Genomic DNA, 20,880 nt, shown 5'->3' with positions numbered 1-20,880 from the left:
CCATATATCTACTAGGAAGATCATAGCCTGCATCCCGGATTCAGCCTCCAGTGAATTCAATGTCATCTTTTTTCCTGATTTCTCCTGACCATGGGGTGTTGATGGTGTGATTTTTCTGTGTATTTCCTTGTGCAATACCTGGTTTCTCTAATCCACAGCAAACATACATCAATTCAAAACACATATTCAGACAAATGCCACCAGCCACTGAACTGCTGTGCTCTGGGAAGGCCATTTGTCCCTTTGTCCATTGCTTCCCTTTTCAATTAGGCAAGTGCACTTACTTGTACTGCCTGGTCCTTGCCTAGTGGGCAACATATTTTATTGGCTTCCTTCCAGAGCTTTTTAATCCCTTATCATTTCAGCAATCAGCTGATAATTTTGCATGAGGAAAGGAGCTGGCTATCTGCATGGACAGCAAGGATATCCAGAATGTAGTAGTTAGTATTAACAAACATTTTGGAAGGAATATAAAGCCAAGTGCTTCAGAGTTTATACCAACCTCTGACTCTTGAAGTTTGCGATCAGATCTTTATTTAGGAGCAAACTGTACCACATCTATTACTCATCTACTAGTGGGGTTTCCTGTACTTTTTTCTCTTGAATGTTTGGTGCTGGCTGCTTTTCAAGACTGAATACTGGGCAGGGTGCATTAAGGGTTTGATCCAGAAAGATGATTCCCATGTTTATCAGGTCTAAAATGGATATATGTCAAGCAAACCAGGAAGTTCTTTGGTTCCAGTGAGTGGAAGAGAGTCTGCCACAGAAATGAAACTTCCTGCTAATTGTCACTGTTGTCATTTCCAATGCATGCTTTTGAAAACGTTGTGGTAGATAGGAATGAAGTATGTGAAACAGAAATCCTGGAGTGAGAAGCCTTGGTGAAATCTTTTAAAGGCAGTTGGATTTTCAGGGTTGCAAGGAATGTTCAGCTTGATGTACATGTGCTAGAAAAATCACACGTCTCAAAGTCAGACTGTTAACCACAAACAATCAGGGCTGCACAAGTTTAGAATGTTTTGCTATATGAGGATTAAACTATCAACAGATCCCAAATGCACATACACTGAATTCCTGCTTGTGCACTGAACTTTTGTTGTATTTCTAATTTTAACTTGACTCAACATACAGAGATGAGTGGGAATGGATCCAAACACTTTCTGGCTCAGAATCTGTGGAAAGTATGGATCATACTTCAGACTGCCCTACTCAATTGTTCTTGTATGAGCTCCAGATGGCAGTGAAAGCTCTCCTTAAACAGATCAATCTACCTCTGCATCAGGTATTTTCCTCTGTGGTATTTATCACCTTCTTAAAAACTGATTCTTAAGCACACAACTATAAGCTACAAACTGTATAACTTGCAAGCAGGGATTAAATGATATGGTTGCAAGAAAAGGAAAGCAGAGAAGTTCTGTATTCCATTATTCTAAGGGGAAGGGGGTGAGAAGAACATCTTCAATAAACCCATTATTTTCCTGGATATCTGAACATACAAAGATTAAGAGACAATTTTCAATTAGGTCCTATTTTTTGCATGTGTTAGCATTTGTGCAACTTCAGGCAGGTGCAAAGAGGCACTTTTGCATTAAACTAGTAGTTGTGAGAGCCTTTACCCAGCTGGCAAAGTAAAACAGGTATTCTTCCAGGCAAGCTGGGCAATACTGTTCTTCTGGAGGCAACAGTGAGAGCATATGAAAAGGCTGCTGAAGACACAGCGTTTTGCTATTCTTTTACACATAGACAAACGTAGCACTCCTAAACCACATAGTTCTAGACCTCCAGATTGCTGTGGGTGAGGAGAGGTATCTGGCTTCTGGCTTTACATTTATGTGCAAGAAATGCATATGTGAATAAATAAAGTCGGGGGGATAATCTATGATGTGAAAGATCCATGAAAAAATAAGCTAAGGAGTTTGTTTCTTGTTTACATGAATTCCATTTTATTTTGGTCTACGTGGGTAAAGAGGGCTTAAAGAAGAAGTAAATCATCTTTATATTCGCTTCGAGGTCTGTTTGTGCAGCTCGAAAGATGTGGCCTTACAATAAATTAATCTGCACCTACATTTCTTGATTTTGAAAGGCTTAGGCTTTGCTTTTAAAAAGGAATCCATCAGTGCTGCACCTTCTAGCCTGGGAAGAGCCAAGTAAGGCTCAAGTAAATCCAAAATTAAGACAGATGGTGTGCTGCCTTGTGGTCAGTCACTCTAATTCAATAGAGCTCTGTACAGGTCTCTATGAGGGTGTATTTTCTTGGAGGTTACAGCTTTTGTGTATCTTTTTTTTTAACCTAGGAATGTGCAATATATTCCTTCAGCTGCAGCTCAGCCAAGCATTTAAGCTCATCTATTGTACACGAGAGATAGACGTAAACATGACCTTGCAGTTAAACAGTTGTAGATGTTTTGATGGCTCAAGACCCAACTCCTGTGTGAATTAATTCCATTTTTAATTTAACAGATTTATTTATGTATTTGTATTATTTTGGTGGTAAACAGAACAATGGGCAGTGATGCTGGTGCATGCCCAGGCTAAAACGCAGTGCTGCACACAGCAGCTCTACAGCAGCCTCCGGCCAACTCCTGTGTGTGCCATTTTCTCTTGCTGCAGCACTTGTTAAACCTTTTCAGTGCTGTGTTGAGGGAGAGCTGCATATTTCTCTTAACCAACCCTAAATTGAATCTTAAAGGTTTTTAATTGAATCCATTTTCATGTTTTCACATAATTATGCAATCATAATCTTGAAAAGCACATAGCATGTGATCATTTTCTGCCTAATAAGAAACATAAATGTTGTTTTCAGGGGGGCTGTGCCTGTGTGTGTTGTTTTAATGTGGAACATTGCAGCTTTAAATCTTTATTTTATGTAGTGACATGAACCCACATTTAGCCCCCCCCAAATATTTATGTTTTATAAAAATTCCGAGCTTGATGTTGTGCAAATTTTCTTTAATGTTTTATATCATTTGGGGTGTTGTTTATATAAGTGCCATGTTGTAATTCTCTCCTATTTCTTCCCCCGCGCGTGTCCCTCTACAGGCTAAGCACTTCCGTCTGTATACACAGGAGGTGTTGGAACTGGGTCACAATGTCTCCTTTCTTCTCCTGCTCCCCGCCTCAGACGACGTCTGCACTGCCCCAGGACAGAATAATCCTTACACCCCACACTCAGGATTTCTTAACCTCCCTCTTCAGATGTTTGAACTCGGTATAGTAGCTTGCTTCACCTAGAAATATTAACCCAGTCTCCTTATAATAAAATCACAAAGTTGTATCTGTTTTCCCCCTTGTCCCAGTGGAGAGTCAATAAATCACATGATGGCTTTGGCAACAACACTACCTATAACTGTGTACAAGTTATAGAGGGAGCAGAGCAGTTAAAGCATATACTGTAGCAATCGTTATTGAAATGCAAAGCATAGAGCAAAGCCCACAGTTATCCAGTATGTGTCTAGAAGCTTATTTGGAAGATGATGTGCTCTGTAAAAACAGAACCAACAAAATTACACACAACACAGCAAGGCTGGAGTGTGAAAGGAGGTGCAAAAAAGAATCCCTCTAAATTGTCACAAGAATCATCACTAGTTCTGTAGAGGAGAATTTATGCAGTTTCTGATTGCAGGTAGTCTGACTATCTGCAAAGTCTGACTCCCTCACAGCTTTGTGAAAGGTGAGTGGAGTTTCCCATGTAAGGGTCATCATTTTTCCCTCTGATTCCTGGAAAAATGCAGAAGATAGTCCCATTGCAGTTATGGAAAATGCCAAAGCACTGGACTTGAACCTGCTTCTTTAGGGAGCAGATCCTGTGCTGCAGCAGATTCAACCCTCTTGTTCCACAGCATTTCTGGCTGGGGAAGAATTCCCCAAAACAGAGTTTTCCAGCTGCCTCACAGAAGGCATATGATGCTTTAGCTTCAAGGTCCTCTATTTCTCATTCCTTCTTGTTTGGTCCACAGAGAAAAGAAAGGTTCCACATAAAAGCAGCTCATAAAGACTTAATAGTTCTTCTTAGAAAGAATATTGTAAGTATGGGCACTGCTGAGCCTTACACATTAGTCTCCTCTGTTTCCTTCTGGCCTGTAAAACTGGATATCTTTCTTCCCTCTGCCGTGGGGAAGAGAAGAAAGGTATAAGCTAAAACTGATGGAGTCAGTACACACACAGCCACTATAGAATATGCCTCTAGTGTCAACTGTGTCCTCACTGGTATCTCTCTCAGGTGCTTATGTGACACCATTACCATCCTATTTCCTGTATGTCATTGCTAAGTGCAGTTAGAATCACTGATGTAGTAGAACAATGATTAGATGTTAATGGAGGATCTTACCAACACTGTATTTCTGCAGTCACAATAGATCTGTGACCTACCATCATCCAGCAACACAAGTACACAAACAGGAACACACAACAGTGTTCATTCCACACCAGCCAGGGCACACAGAGTGGTGCCTATGACAGCTCTGGGGTTTTATGCTGGTTGTAGGAGGCCAGATGACAGCTAGCTGAGCTGCCACATAATTATGAGCGCTCCAGATCCACAATACATGAGCTCAGGAAGTTAGCCCTTCAAAAGAAAACTGATGTAATTGAACTAGAAGAGTTAGTTCAATGCTTTAGGTCATATGTCCATGGCTGTAGTGCTTAAAGCCAGACTTATCTTCCCAGCACACAACCCTGAAGCTCACTATTAGACTGTGTATTGAGCATATCATTTCTTCCTGTGAGAGGTGACTGCTGCACTCAATGTGCAAATTAAGGCATGAAGCATACTCATTTCTGGTGAAATTAATCTCTGTGCTAGAGGCTTTGCAGACTATTTAACTCTCATTGTGTGGTACACAGGCCAGGGACAGGAGTCGTTCTCACTTCTGGGACATAGTGTGCATCAGGCTGAGAAAGCAATAGACATTGAATGGGGTGATGTGGTGCAGATAAACATGCAACAGAGCAATCTCTCAAAAGGCACTCCGAGTGCAGACCTCTCTGTTTAGCAGTTCATGGTGCAGAAAACAGTACAGAAAGTGAATTTGATGTTTGAGTATTTTTATATAAGCAATCATCTAGCCAAAGACAGATGACATTTCTATATGACATTATATATGTATCCCTGATGTTCTATAAAGTGACTGTGATTCACATCTCAAATATTAGAAGCTTCCATTCCCCATTAGCTGGTGGCTACCAGCTATATAGTTGCATAACCACAAAAGACTATGTTGAAGCAACATTTGTTAAAGTAACATTAAAGGGTCTGACTTAAAACCACAAAGGCTAGAAACTTCAGCACTGGAGCTGAAACCGCGGCTGTAATTCACTCAAGAGTCCACCACATATGGCACATATACTGTAAGACCACACACTATTCAGACTAGATCCCTGCAATATCTCGGCATCTTTGAGAAACCAGAAGGTAGAATTCTTTCTTTCACTCTTTTTTGTGAGATTTCTATGTTCAGATTAGGCCCTTACTGTTATGCTAATGATGTGTCTGTGAGCGGATTTCTTAGGTTGAAAAAGTCTTCTCAGTTACTCTAATAATGTTGTTTGCATGGGACAGACAGACACATGATGCTGGTTTGATTTCTTTCTTGATACTTATGATAAGAACAATACATGCAATTTACACTTGAAACACCCTGAAAAATACCCTGCCCCAGCCCAGAGAAGTAGCAGCAGAAACCACCCGGCAGTCACTCCTATAACAACATCATGCTTTGTGCTTGCATTTATTGAAGCACCACTGAATGGGGAAGTATTTCTGAGCTCTCCCTGAGCAAATTTCAGTAGGTCTGTGCAGAGGTTCATAGTGATAACTGCTAAGTCTTGCCTGTGCAATTGCAGGTTCTATAATGGAGCTTTAAGAGGCCAGGAAAACTAACACTTGCAAAGCTCCACGGCACTGGAGCTGTTGTGTCTTCCTAATTACCTCTTTCAGAGGTAGCTCAGACAGCTCTGTGCCACTCCAAAGTCAAATCACACAAAGCAAGAGGTCACGTCTGCACCTTCTTATTACCCTTCTGCATGAGAGTTGGGAGCATGATGTGTGCTAACACCTAACAGAGTTTTAATTGCTTCACCCAAACTGATACCACTGAGATACTTTTACTGCTGAGTCATTTACATTTCAGTTACTGATTTCAGCCAGGCTAGCCCAAGAGCAAGTTATCACCCTTTGAAATGATACTTTCGGTCTGAAACACTCAATTAAAAAAAAACAAGAGATGAGTTCCATTTTCCAGTCATGTCACTGCCTTCTTGATAAAAGAAATGATGAGCTATAAAAGCCTCAGAAACAGCCCTTCTGATTGAAGCTATCAAGGCTAAGATAGCCTCTGGAGTTGCATACTAAGGACGTGATTATCCCTTCACTTAGATATAAATTAGAAATGACTCTTTTAAAATCAGCGAAGTTACAGAGTAAATCCAGTGTAAATGAGAGGAGAATTAGAGCCTGTATTATTTATTTCTAGCTTAAAGTAACCCATCCAGAGTTAGTAATTATATCTAATAAAACTTGTGCTCTGAAAGCTAAGGATTTCATATTTCATAACCAGAATAAAACAATGTTTCCTTTGCACTTGGTCTTTTCACAGTTCATTTTTGCTGTTACAAGGAAAAATTTATAAGCTTGTATTGCCGCCTTTCTGCTGTCATAGAGCTGGACTCCCTGAAAACCCAGCAATCCCTAAGGGAAGCAATTTCAGACAGTGAAGTCGCTGCAGCTAAACAAAGACACCAGCAAGTTACAGACTACATACAGGTAATAGTCTGTTTCTGCCTATTCCAAGGAGATTTTAAGGTGGCTTTCTTAAAAATTGCATAGGGCTGTAACTTGAAATCTAAATGGAGAATTATTCACAGACATCATAAAAAGAGCAGTTGTATCAAAAGTGCAATTCTGTTTTTATGAAATTCAAACCCAGAACATGATTTCCTTAGTTGTTGCTTTTATAGAAGGATTTTTATGGGCAAAATCAAATGACAGTTATACTAGACTGTTATAAAGAAATGTGTCAGCCTGCTTGTAAAACTCACTCCCATCTAATGTGAGGTAAGCTAGTACCAGGCTCAGGCATTCATTTGTGTAATGGTTTTTCTCTGTCTTTGTGAACTGAGGACGTTTTTCACCATGAGAAGTTGCCAATTAACAAATTAAATGAAAATTCAGACTAGTTTGCTGAGCCAGTCTTCATCAACAATATCACAGTGCAGAGAGCAGCTCTGCACTGAACATGGCAAGCCAGCTCCAAAGCATCAGGAGGTCTGTCCAGCACCCTGCAGTGATACAGCTTCAGTCCCCCAATGCAGAAAGATCACTCATGTAATCATATGTTATCATTCTGTCTAATTTGCTGTTTTCTGTATCTTACACTGATTTTCAGTACTATTCCCAGATCAGCACTTTACCAACTCAACTCAGGGTTCTTCCAAGTACACCCCACTGTGCCTCATAGCAAGGACTGTTCTTTTGCAAACCATTTTGGCAATTTGGAACTACAACTCCTTTGCAGAGTGCATCTATGGACATAGTTGATCTGTCTTTCTACAACTGAGGTGCAGATAAATTAACAGCTCTGCACTCTTAATATTCAAGCAAGCTTCTGTTGGAATAGGGGAAGAGACAACCATTTATCCCATTTATAATACGTTTTTATCCATAATTATGAAGATAATATTTCTCTTCCTCTTTGTTCTAAATTCAGACCTCCTTTGCCTTGTTCACTTTGGAGCTTTTGGCAGCATGCAGGAGGGCAGAGAGGAATGTTCCATTGTACTTTCACTGCTCAAACACCTCCTTCCTTCTCATCTTCTCACCCTCACACTCAGAAAATCTACCTTTTTTCCATTGTGCAGGAGACTTTTGGCACATTTTTCTCCTTCACATCAGAAATGAGTATATGCACGTTAATATGCATGCACTGTATAGACAGGTATGTGTTCCTCTTCTCCAAAGTGTCTGAGTCACATATATACGCTGGGAAAATATGGGAGAACATCTGAAACTTCAGTGTTTTGTGCTGAATTATTGTGACAGTGTATTAGCCTTGTCAGGTTTCCCCTCAAATGAAAACCAGCTGTATTTCACCTATTGGCAAAAATATCTCAGCCCACCACATACCGCAATCTTCAGTGGTGACCACAAAACCGCAAGAGCATTTGTGTGATCCTAGATCTAAGACAGTGTTGAAGTCACTACACAAACCAAACATTGTAAAGAGCGAGGGAGTCTGTATAAATGCAGTTCTGAAAAGGAGTCAGAGGGCAACTGAAAAGTAAAGATTAAAATAAAATAAAAGAGCAGATAAGGTACTTGGAGACTTTACCAGAATGTTACACAGCAAGAAACCCGCAGACACTGACACTAGGACTGAAGTTAAGCTGTGAATTATGCACTGTAACGCTTCAGACGTTCCTGAATTGTAAAAGAACCACAGTTCATTAAAATGACTGGTCCATTATCCCAGGAGACACTGCAGAATGGCATCACGGAGAAAAACAACAGGATTTGCATCTTATTGATCTGCATGCAGTGTGATTCCTGTTTGGAATTGAGGGAGGATCACAGACAGAGGATACAAAATCTCCAAAATCAAATAGGTGAGATGTTTGCTAACTGGCATTCTCTTCATGGAGCAACACTGAAGTCTTGAAATGATGTAGGATTATGAATTAATCTCTGAGCCATTTGCTATTCTTATCAGTGTATATTCTTAGCTCAAATTAACTCAGTGGCGAGGCTTGCACTGACATCATTGGAGTCGGGATTTCACCTTTACATAAAAATGGCCATACTAGGTCAAGACAAAGATCCATCTCTCCAGTTATCCTGTCTCCAATACAGCTCATCAAGAACTACCCTAGCTAATCTGGCATCTACAGTATCCTTTGGCAATAAATTTCACACTCCGAATGTGCATTTTGTGAAGAAGTATCTTCAGCTACGAATATGTGCTGGAGCCCTCATCGTACAATATGAGAGTGCAGTCTCCTCTTCTCTGGTCCCTTTGTTACTTCTCTATTTGATAATACTCACTGCACGAAGTACCACTCACTTTTGCCTAACCATTTCCTGACCTAGGGCTCTCATTCTCCATCCCTGCAGAGCATAGCTTGCATAACTGCAGAGCAGTTTCCCTTAAGCACTGCAATATTAATATGAAGGCTCATTTCTTTAAATGCAAAATCTTCTGTAGGAAGAGGAGTGCAAGGGAAGTTCTAGAAAGGGTACTGCAGCAGAAGGATAATATACTCACAGCTACTGTCATTTGCTGGTTGCAGCAACATCTGCTCCATCATCAAACATGTTGAATTACTTGAAGATGGTAAAAGTGTTCCATTATCAGAAGACTCTCAAGACCCACAGTAAACAGCATCTTTTCTCTCTTCATAGATATTTTAAGCTATATCCTGCTATTGATTTAGGCACTTGTCTCTTATTGCCATCAACAGGCATGTGTTAGAACTGTCTTACTGTAGATTTATACTATTAAAATATATGAAGACCAAAATGATGGTAAGGGAGAAACTTGCAGTTTGGCTCATAGCTGTGCTTCTACCCTCTATGAATGTATATTCTTTTACATGTATGTATATTCTTCTGTTAAAAACTAGCTTTGGTTGGAGCACTCTGCTTTGGAACATAATGCTGGGTTTGCAAGGATGCTCAAGAAGTCTTGCTTTCATGACAGTACAGAATGAAATCACCTTTCAACTGTGCCACAAGACTGATCCCATTTTTTATTCCATCAAAAGACCATTTTCTTTCCATGTCAGAGTTTAGGCCTGAATTCTCACACCCACACCCTCCTAAGTACAAGTTCTTAATTGAGGTATCTCATTTGAGAGTCAGACTCTGCAGTGGTGAAGGAGAATAAGCACCAAACCAAAGGCAGTTCAGACCATCTACATCTGAAGTGTCCTGTCAGGGGATGCTGGTGCTGTCTGTTGGCAGCACCCACACATCCACTTGGGCTCTTTTATAAAGTACACACTTAGGTAGAATCAGCACACAGACTAACTGTGCTTTTTCACCATTTCTTTTCTCTACAGCAAATCGATGAGATCTGGAGGGAAATGAGATGGATCACAGAAGCACTGCAGTATGCGAGATACAAGCAGCCAGCAGCTGGCCTACCCATAAAGAAGTTCGTGGATCTTTCAGAAGAACACTCTCAGAAGAAAATCAGTTCATCCTCTTCACATTTAGATTGTCTTCCTTCGCCTCCCCCTTCACCTGAGCCTAGGCTCCAGAGAAGAAAAGCTGTGAGTGGTAAGAGAACTCTTCTTTGTTCATCAAACAAAATCCTTGAACTCACTTTCACTTGTAACAGTTCCTTTATTATCTTTTTATAAAAGGAGTCAACTTTTCCCCATACCTGCCAGGGTATTTTAACAACCAGTTTACCAGCCATTTGCCACTCTCTATCCTGAGATCCCTCTACAGTCTTTGCAGTCAGTTTTTAGCTACTCAGAATAATTGCTCAGCATCAGCCAACTCTGTCAACTCACTGTTCCACGTTATTAAATGAACAGGTTGGAAGGGACAAGTGCTGTCACTGACTTTGCTTTGTTTAGATAGAGCAAATTTTAGTGCCAACAGTCTGGTTTAAAAGTCGTTTTCACATACCTCAGTGTTGTCAGTGTTCCAGACAAGCACTTTAAAACACAGACTTAAACAAGTAAGTACCCACCTCACTGACTGTTACTACTTCTCTGAACAGCTGGAGAACTAAACTGGTGAAAGAAATGGATGACAGCAAATAAAGGTGAAGCAAATTAAACAGTAACACCTAATTTGCTAACAGAATAAGGACTTTGGAGGAAAACGTAATCCATCATTCTGCTGAGCTGTCTTTAAGCAATAAGTAAATGAAACAGTAGAAACAAAAGCACCAGATGCTGCATTAAACAACTGCCATGACCATTTTGGTAATAATAATTTGTGGGGTTTATTCAAATTGGAAGTTTTATACAGTAAAGAAAAATGAATACATGTACTCTGATTAGATTAGATTAGATTGAAAGAAAGCCAGAGAGGATGGTGCTTTGATTCACTCCATTACACCATTGTGCTCTTTCTCAGCATCTCTCCCTAAGCTAATTTCCCCCTGTATTACAGACCATGAATGCAAAATAATCCTTAGCTCTGGCACCATGTTAACTAGAGCATTATCCTGTCCTGCATGGGCCTGATTCACTATTGCTGGGCTATAGGGTGATTTACACTCAAAGTGAATAGTCAGCATGGTATAAAATCTACATTTCTTTTCCTTGGATCTAATATAAAACCCACAGGGCAGTGAAGCATCAACTCACTCGATCACATATGCCACTATTTATTATTTTATTGATCCTTCTACAGCCAAAAGACAGCAGTGGTTCTAGTGACGGTGTGGTCAACAAATTCACATCTGAATTAAGTGTTTTCTGCTTTGTATTTGAACACATGTAACACACCTGATGGACAAAAGGGTAGTTTTTTCATCTGCCACAGATGAACCTCTTAGGCACACACACAGTTGCACTTACTCACAGTTACAGAGGTATAAATGTGGAGTAATTCAACTATTATTCAACTATTATTCAAATTAATAAAAACAGAACCTGGATTAGAGTTTTTCTCTCCCAAATCTCCATCTCTATGAAATTTGGTAACAAGAAGATAAAAGAAAACAGATCCTTTCAGAACATAATCCCAGTTCACACAACATACACATACATGTTTAGAATTGCAGATCTGACTCTAAATTAAGGGGGAAAAACCCCATAAATGACAGTTCAGCCATTTCTCTCCTGTGCTTGTCTTCTTAATCAGTTCTCTTTGCAGACTCCCAGCCCTGCTCAGATGAAGAAGGCTGCTCTGAAGTATTCCTTCCAACTGACAGTGACTATGATTCCAGTGATGCATTAAGCCCCAGAGAATTAGACCTGATTTACTCCTCCTCACAGGACATATCTCAGCAGGCCAGCAGTGGCCTGGGTGGCAGCGCACCCGATGTTCTCCAAGTCCATGACATGAAGCCTTGCCTAACATTGAAAGAAGGCCTGACAGAGTGTAGTGCCTTTGATACTAATGCTGAATGTTGCACAGAGGACATGAGCAACCTAACAGTGTCAGGGCTTACATTGAAAAGCATAGACAAGTCCTCTAGTTCCAAGCAGGCACTGAGCTTTTTAGGGAAAAAGAGGCTAGGGAAACATCAACACTACAACTACTTCAGCCGGCACCATCGGTGGCTGCGTGTGTACAGTGAGACACAGTCTGGCTCTCTGTCTGAAGGGGTGTATACTCAGCATCTCATGAGACCTTCAGATTTGTCTCAAGAGCCTAGCTCCACTGAGCAGCTGAAGATTCCCATTGATGGATCTCGGAGCACTTTCTTGCCTCATGCATCCAGCCTTCCAGAAGATGGGAAAGGCAAGTACGAGGAGTCAAGGCAAACTGTCCATCAGATACATGTGGAGCCTTATAAAGCATTTCTGAATGAAGACAGCAACTCCTGGGCAATGAGCACACAGTCTGTAGAACACAGGGATGTGCACAGTGCTATGCAGCAGAAAATGAGTCCAGATGACCAGCTGGGTTCTGCTGTCTCGGAAGTCTTCAGCAGCACACTTTAACCTCAGACTTGTGCATTGCTTCCCACTGCTACACAATGAGAGAGTGAGCATCGTGCATATAGGGCCATACTTTCAAAACCACTTGGAAAACTCCAGCTCCTGAAATGACAACTCATGCCACTCAAAAGAATCCTCCTCTTTTGACTTCATCACCAGATTTCTGGTCTTACAGAGGTATCATCTGTCATGATGTAACCTTTATTATTGGCATCTGCACTTCTGCAGGTACAGTTGTAACAGTCACCACAAAACAGAACAATCTGTGGCTGCAAATCTAGTAATGAGGTTTTGAAGTGCTCTTGGTTTCCATGTCTCTCTGAGCATGCAGAATTTTAGGCATGAGTGGTTCTGCCTGCAAGTTAGCAGAAACTGTAACATCCTTGGTGTCCTCATGTTAGGACCTTGTCCTAAACTTGTACTAACCAGTTCTCCATCATTTCCTGTCATGGATTTAGGCTGCATATAACTGAAGTGCTAACTGTTTTAGGAACATATTTAACCCAGAGTTTCACTTACAGAGAAATGAGAAGTCTTTTGGTACCTAGAAAATGCAGTCAACACCATCTCTGAGTGCTGTCAGAGCCTGACATAATTATCACAAGGGGTTTTTTCAGCAGCTTAGATTTCAAATTATGTATTATAAAAGCTTAGCAGGTAAACCTTTGGGATCAAGAGCAGGCAGAATGAGGCCAAGTTCTGAAGGAATAAGATGCAGAGTCTAAGTGAGACTGAAGCTTGGTCTTTTCTTCTGCCCAGAACACAAGAGCTCATTTCTGCATGTTGGCAGCATGCTCATACACCCATTGAAAAGAAATGCTCCTTCTTTTGTTCCTGAATATTCACTGTAAACTTATGGGGTATTTGATCACCATGTCTGAAATTGGGATAATTGTAATGATTAGGGAAATTAGGGGTACGGTTTGAATCCATTATTTGGGCCACCAATCTTGTACCATAAGGAGAGTGGGAGGTGGTGTTTTAGCATGCTGTGTTTGTCTAAAGGCAGATCACACCGAGTCATGATGTTGTCCTTTGCAACCACAACCAGCCTTATAGTACTACAGGAGATGATCTCAAAAATGAAATCTCTATTAATGAGAACCATAACGTTTGAGTCACTAAGAAATGAACGAATGTGGAGAGAAACCCCAGCTGTTGCACAAGCTTTAATTTTTCTTAAACAGTTCTTGAAGTTTAATTTTATAGGCCACATTCCTGCTGGTTAAATTCCCTCACTCCATGTTTGCGCAGCCTTCTACCTTTCAATTTTTCAGCCTCCAGGTGGATACATTCTAAGGCCTCCAATAAAGAGATTTGAGTTAAATAGTTGAGTTTACAAGTCCTTGAGGTAAAGGTAAGGATTTGGGCCCATGATCTGTGGTCCTTATTAAAATAGCACTTCCATAACCCCAGTGCTATTAAAATCCCTGTGAACTCAATCCATAAATTCAAAAATAAATGTTATTCACTATTTTATGCTTGGTCAGTATGTGGAAGCCAAGAAGAGTCTTTGCAGTGATACAAGGGCAAAAACTTTCTATAAGGGATTTACATTTGTAACTTCTCGTTTTGGGAGAGGGAAGTTAATTTTTCACCCAAACTGCTCATTCATTCCCTGATCCGAAGCTCAGTGAGGATGGAAAGACATCCATTCACTTCCACAGGCTTTGAATGAGACCCATATTGAAAATTCCTGTGGGTGAGAAGATGCAGGGGGGGAACAGAAGTGTCAGTGCCAATTTGCAGCTAGAAGGACATACATTGTATGTTGTATGCCACATGGAGCTGCAGGGGGAAAACCTGACTCACACACCATAGAACCGAACAGTGATGTTTTACTGTCACTGAAGGCAGTAACAGCTTGTTACATTAGATTATGTTCATTAGCAGAAGGCTTTGCACCAAGGAGAGCCAGACAGTGTAATGCTCATATTCAGAAGTCAAAATAATTTAGATTGTTTTCTAGGATACAGCACCTAGCCCAGGCTCCCCTAATCTGTTTAGCCTCTAAGCAAAACTGCCATAAAACTGTCTATTAAAGAATAAAAATAACAATACACTGAGGCCATATGTTTTTGCAGGAAGTGATGAGATAAAACAAGATGTTCCTAAATGAAACCCACCTTGCTTTGCTTCGGCTCGTCAGGAACACTGAGGGCAAGAAGTAGCAAGATCTACAGCAGAACAGGTACACGCTGCTGGTTAAGGAAGGATGTAAAAATCTCCGTTACCTACACCTGCTGCTGGACTTTTCCAGCAGTAGTCATGTATCTAATAATGAGCTGGATTCTTTACTGGCAGAAAGGGCTTGATTTCATCATAATCTGCTGTGCTAAAATGGAATTTGAGAATGCAAATGCCAGCCACAATGTACCCCATCTTGATTCTAACTTTGTTACATGGAAGTGGTGTTTACGTGACGGCCAATGGGGCATGCTTCCCTAATTCTGTTAGCTCTAGATTGAGTTTCTTCCACATACTTTAATAGTCAAAGTAGCAGCTGATAGTTCTGACTTTAAATACTTCTGATTATAAAGCTATGAATTGTCTCCTGTTAGAAATATGTGTTCTTTGTTCAAAATTATTATCCCTATCTATTCAGTGGGTGATTGAACAGAGCAACGCCTTAAAAGAATAGTAATGAACACCCAGAGATAAATAAATAGTACAATAGTACAAAGTGGTGCCTCTCAAGTACTGTCATAATACTAATCATAATGCTTCTGCAGTTGGCTTAGGAAGATCACTCACACATTTCACAAGCAGTCACAGCAATTTAGAAGCATCCTGCAAACTACAGCACTGTATTCCCACTCCATAAAGGCACAAGTGGCTCTTCTGAGTAGAGCTTAGAGTAAAGGCTCACATTCAGGAATCAAATTAAAATCAGGAACTCAGATCTTTGCTTCAGTTACTGGGAACCCTTTCTCCAGGTTGGGCTCGAGTGCCCCTCCAAGGATTCCTGACAGAACTGGGAAATGTTGTGGCTCAGAGCTCACAGCACACTAGAGTTTCATTAGCCAGCAGACAGCTCATTCAGATGAGTCTGTACTCACTGAAGCTCTGCCCTACAATGGATACTAAGGCTTCGCAAACTTCTGGAAACCTCTCTCTTACTCCTGTATCTTGCCACAGAACTTTATCCTGCATTTTCTAGGGAGTGTATTTTCACCTGGGCTGAACTCAGACCCTCCTATCTCTAGTCATGACTTAACTGGCTAGGAAAAAACATACTGCTTTAATATTATGACTCCACAGCAAAAAAAAAGAATGTGGATCATATCTCCCTGTTTAGTGGACTAAAACTTTCCTGTTTCTGTTGGTAGGAAGCAAGTTAGAGGCAAACTGCAAGGGAATTCCTAGGATCAGCAAGAAGGCAGTCTGCCCATGGATAGTTTGCCTCAAGAAAGCTGTGCCTCGAGCACTGATTTCCCAGGCTCGTATTTCTTCTTCTTTTGCCTTTAGGTATCAGTTGACAATTGGATTTTCTAGACAATAAAAGCACACACAGAGAAATCTATAATATTTTTAAACATAGATACAAAAAGGGGAGGGAGAAGATGGAATATTTTATCCTGAACATTTATGTTTAGAGTGTTTTGGAAAGAGATGGTGCATCTTTAAATTCTCTACGGTATAAAGAAATGCGTTAAGTTGCTGGTCAACTCTTTTAAGGTGTTTAAATGCATGGCTCATGACTGTTATGTAAAACTTCAATACAGCCTTACAAACAACAAGGGTATAGTGTATTTGAAAATATGGTACACAGCTTGGAAACTTACTCTGAATTTCTCTGAGGTGTTGAACTTTGCCATCAGCAAAAAGCATTTTTAGTAAAGAGGCCTTGAATTTTCAGACAACGGAGATTTCATCAGGTTGGGTCGGATTTTTCCACTACAGAAAAACACTAAATAGCTGGAATATGTTATTTGTAAGTATAATCTATCTTTTGATTCCACCAAGTAGAATTCGTAAGGCTAAATCATGCCCAGAAGCGAGCAGCAGAGCTGTTGGAACAGTATATTCTTTGCAAAACCCAAGGGCAACGTTCCCCAAGGCAGGCTGTGCATTCTCCTCTGGCAGCTTTGGCCTCTTTTGTCCTAAGTGAGCATCTGCAAAGTCATGAGAAGTCAGTTTGTTGATTCGACTGAAGCAGGCCCCACGTACTGCTGAAAGCTGTGCAGACCCTACCAGCTCAGAGGACATCTCTTGGTCCTGGTGTTCATGAGCATTCACCCAGCTTGCTGTCTCTCAAATGGAGCTTTGGGGGTGAAATAAGAGCCAGGCTAGAATACGTATTCACACCACAGCACCTTGGGCAAAATTTAGCCTTTAAATCACTCACACTATAATAATGTGTTAGTAAGCTTGTCTGTCATTAGGCTACAGGAAACCTCGTCTTTTGCTTGTCAAATAATAAGAATAGATTTTTTATGTTTATGTTCATTTTCTGCCTTGGAAAAGCTATCTGAAATTGACCTAACGTTAGAGAAAGTGGTTAGTGTAGCACTGATCTACCTTATTACTGTGAATTGTAGTAATTTATTAAGCAGATTTTAAGTTAAATGCACAGAGGTTTTGTGTTTTGCTTTATATAATGGTCAGTTTGAGGCCAATTATGCTGTCCTTAGACCTCACTCCAGGCTCTTTTGCACCAGTGTAAATCAAAAGTAGTTCCACTGAAGGCAAGTCAGATATTATTGCCTTGCACAGATCAGCATTACCTCCACTGGCTCACAAGGCTGGCTCGGCATCAGCTGAGGATCTGGGTCAGTGGAGTCATCACGAACACAACCCATAGATGCTGGTGCAAAAATGGCATGTGTAAGGAAGACAAAAGGGGATTTACTTCATGGAACATCCCCCTGGAGGTTACAGGGACAGTTGTTGGAGCGGGCTCAGAGAGTGAGCCCACCACGCTGACGTGTTACCAGTTGTACTGGGGGGGGGTAACCTATACTGCATGATCTATTGCTATATTTGATAATAGGGACCAAATTTCTCTCCCATATTATGCAAATGAATCCCCTACTAAATGTAACGGGAGTTCCAGTTATTTTCCTGATAAAAACGAGGACTGTTGAGGGTTACTGGGGACCTGGGGGAAGGGAAGAGGGGTTGTTTGGTTTTTTCCCCTCAGAGAAAAAGTAATTTAACTGAAATGTGCAAGGCAGTGTTTAATTGCTTCCTGCCTTGTTTGTACATAGCAATTTGGCTGTTTATTGGTTGTCTTTGTTCAGATTTTTATTGTAACTTGTTGCTATATATGCAACCAAGCGTATGTTAAAGTTTAAACTTTGGTACATAATAATGCACAATTTTATGTGCTTTAAAACTTTGTAAATATCTAGATGAACAATGTAGGCTGTGCTAACTGTGATCTTGAGACTTGACGCAACAATATTTTCATGCATATGTACCTGCAAATGGTTTGAAAATAGCAAAATATATATTGAGGATGGCCACGAGCCAAGAGTAAATGAGTGCCGCATGACTCATGCTTCTTTAATAATTCCTGAAAGAGGCATGTCTAGTACATAAAATAGACAATAAAAATAATTTTCAAGACTACAAATATTTTTTATAACTTCAGATATTAAATACTATTTTAGAAAAAAGATTGGTTGGTAAAAGAAATCAGGTTTATTCGAGTGAATGAGTGTCATAAAAATGTTCTTAACATAGATTTTTTTGTTTGATCTAATATCATAGAAACCCAGCTCTTTTAAGATTTAGAAGACTTGAAGTGCTCTTGTGTTCTTACCACTCCTGTGATCTTCTGAAATGATGTACTTCAGGTCTTCTCCCTCATTAACAAAAAATTGCTAGCGTATACATTCAGAATCCTAAATACCATGTGCACTTGTGTATTTGACCGTCACCAAGTACCCACCTATATGAGCTTTGCAGTCCATGGAAATCTGAATGTCGCTTGTGTTTTTCCCTCCATTCTTTCATTTTTATTAGAAAATGACTTTTTCTAAGGCCACGCTTTCAAATATGGTCTCCAAATTTAAATTTTGGGCTACACATTCAGAAACCTAAACAAAACATGGCTTCCAGAGCTTGTGGGCAAAAATAACAAAGTCAACAGGAATTGAAATGCAATTTGTATAAATGTAATTGCCTCAATACAGCAGTGATATCTGGGTGGTTGGATTTGAAGTGGCATCTTTCTAATCTGTGTGTTATAACTGCAGAAAGTGCTGGCATACAAGTATCAAAGCAGTGAACAGCATAAAGATCTTGCAGGCTGACAGCCCAAACCCTCTCCAAGCCCAGGGCTGTCCTATGGGCTCGGCAGCTTTCGGCTGGGTATTTGCAATGATACCCAGACAGAATCCACTGCATGCTTCTGGTGTGAATCTGTGCTTTCAAGCCATGTTGTAAACACACTGTATTGGATGTGTACAATCTGCTTGTAGCCAAGAAACACCCCAGATATTGCCTACAGAGGGGAATTACCTTATAAAAGTGAAACACGCTCTTCCATTGTCACTCCTCCATTTTTCACATATTCTTGTTCTCAAAAAGCATGGCAACATTTCCAATGTAGGATAAAATTGGGTTACTGTATGTAAACAAGAGAAATAAGAACAACTCCGTTTTCAATGCTGAAGTGAAGGGACTTGGGTCACTTTTTACCTTGTTTCCAAGATGGAGAGGTTGCTAAATGTATTTTAACCACCATACTGTGGGAGCCTCTAGGCACCTTATGCACTATCCTACCTTTTGTACAGATACTGTTGTAATTGGAATAAGTGACATGCCCAAGGTCACACAAAGAGCTTGAGACAGAGCAGGGACACAATTTTCGGGCTTAGCATCCTTACAACATCAGCAGCAGTCAATTATTCATAGCTTGTGCACAAGTATATGCGGTAATGTAAATGTTGACAAATGTCTGTATTCCAGCCAGGACATGCCAACTCATTGCAAGCTTCAGGATAACAGCATCTTACTGGAGTATCATCTGTGGGTATTTTCACACATGGAAAACATTGTAACCAAAACGCAGCCAAAGTGGAGCTCAGCAGCAGAGCGAAATACTGCTTAAACTGTAAAATAAAATGTGACTGTCGGTCACCTCTGCTTCCTTCATTTTCAGTTGCAAAACATTGTTACCACATTTACAAAGTTAGTAAAAGAAAAAAAACAAATGCGAGTAATTAGTCATGTACAGTAAGCTAAGGAATTAACTAGAAAAAACACTGCAAGACAAAGAAGGATTTTTGTGTGCATGTACTTAAATTACTTTGGGGCATTTCTGCATGTACCACGCAGCTTTTAGAGCCTGGTTGTTCCTATGTTTTGCTTGCCCCAAGCTGAGATTTCTTCTTTATATGAGAAGATAGGTAAGTGAACAGAGCAATCCTTCCAGACCTTTCTAACATGTTTGCCATGGTTCCTTGAAGGACAGTGCTGGTTTATAATTGCCTCTGTGTTCTATGCTGAAACGCTTTTAAACCAACTGGAAAGAAGTTAACAAACTCTTATAGGCATGTTTCTGACTCGTTCTTCTGACAGCAAAAGATACCATTTCGCTGCTCCATTCAGATGTATTAACTTATACAAACTGTCATCTCTCTGAGCAATCTTATTAACTCATTTTTTAATTCTGCCTTTAAATAAAAGCTTTGGGTTTGAGCTGAGGTGTTTGGTTGTTTTGCAAACACACAAAAGATCATTATAAATAAGCTTCATCATTCTCTTCCCCAGACAGCTGTATTCAAACTCTCTTTTCAAACAAATGTATATTCATTTAGAAGAGCTAGTAAAATGTTTCTATTTTAAGAGGTTTTAATTACTAATAATTATCTCTAATTAATCAGTAGGATTTCTGCTCCTTACCTGTGTGAATAACAGAGCTAATTATTGCGATTATCCAATTCATTTTTATTATGGCATGCCGGGAAAAAAAACAGGTAGAATCCTCTGCTCTGCTGCTCACGTACACACTCAGTTACACAGAATAAACAGTAAAGTGGGCAGCAATTCTGGAGCTTTATAAACTAAAATTAAAGTCAGTTTAAAGACAAAACAACCTTTAATCCCAGTAAATAAAAGTGGGGGGTTTGGTATATATCAAAATAAAATCCCTGCCTTTGGTGAGATGAGCAATTTTTTGACTTAATCAATGCGGTCTTTGCAAAATAAATTGGTTTAAAAATTCCACCAATTTGCTTTTTAGGGGCAGAAAAAGGCAATGCCAAAATGTTTTGCTTGTAATCGCTTTCTGAAAATCTTGAGGCAAAACGT

General features: G+C 40.1%; 1 protein-coding gene across 9 annotated transcripts in view; it reads left to right on the top strand.

The window, feature by feature from the left end:
* ANKFN1 (ankyrin repeat and fibronectin type III domain containing 1) overlaps positions 1 to 20,268 on the top strand; it is a 128,083-nt gene extending 107,815 nt beyond the window's left edge. For 4 of the 9 annotated variants that reach the window (XM_061377315.1, XM_061377314.1, XM_061377312.1 and 1 more), the window contains 7 exons: positions 1,132 to 1,282; positions 3,040 to 3,208; positions 6,594 to 6,760; positions 10,051 to 10,270; positions 11,828 to 12,795; positions 14,703 to 17,443; positions 19,541 to 20,268. In XM_061377315.1, the coding sequence (XP_061233299.1) occupies positions 1,132 to 1,282; positions 3,040 to 3,208; positions 6,594 to 6,760; positions 10,051 to 10,270; positions 11,828 to 12,621 (1,501 nt within the window). In that variant the 3' untranslated portion in view covers positions 12,622 to 12,795; positions 14,703 to 17,443; positions 19,541 to 20,268. Of the gene's footprint in view, positions 1 to 1,131; positions 1,283 to 3,039; positions 3,671 to 6,593; positions 6,761 to 10,050; positions 10,271 to 11,827; positions 12,796 to 14,702; positions 17,444 to 19,540 lie in introns of those variants that run through there. The other 5 variants (XM_061377319.1, XM_061377318.1, XM_061377316.1 and 2 more) reach the window with 5 other exon arrangements.
* Positions 20,269 to 20,880: the final 612 nt, after the last annotated feature.

Source organism: Neopsephotus bourkii, unplaced genomic scaffold, assembly GCF_033783945.1.
Source record: "Neopsephotus bourkii isolate Nb327-2 ecotype Australia unplaced genomic scaffold, CSIRO-AGI_Nbou_v1 NB_1749, whole genome shotgun sequence".
In the NCBI taxonomy this organism is placed as follows: Eukaryota; Metazoa; Chordata; class Aves; order Psittaciformes; family Psittacidae; genus Neopsephotus; species Neopsephotus bourkii.
The sequence above is the reverse complement of the archived record's forward strand: the minus strand, read 5'-3'. Positions and strand labels throughout refer to the sequence as shown.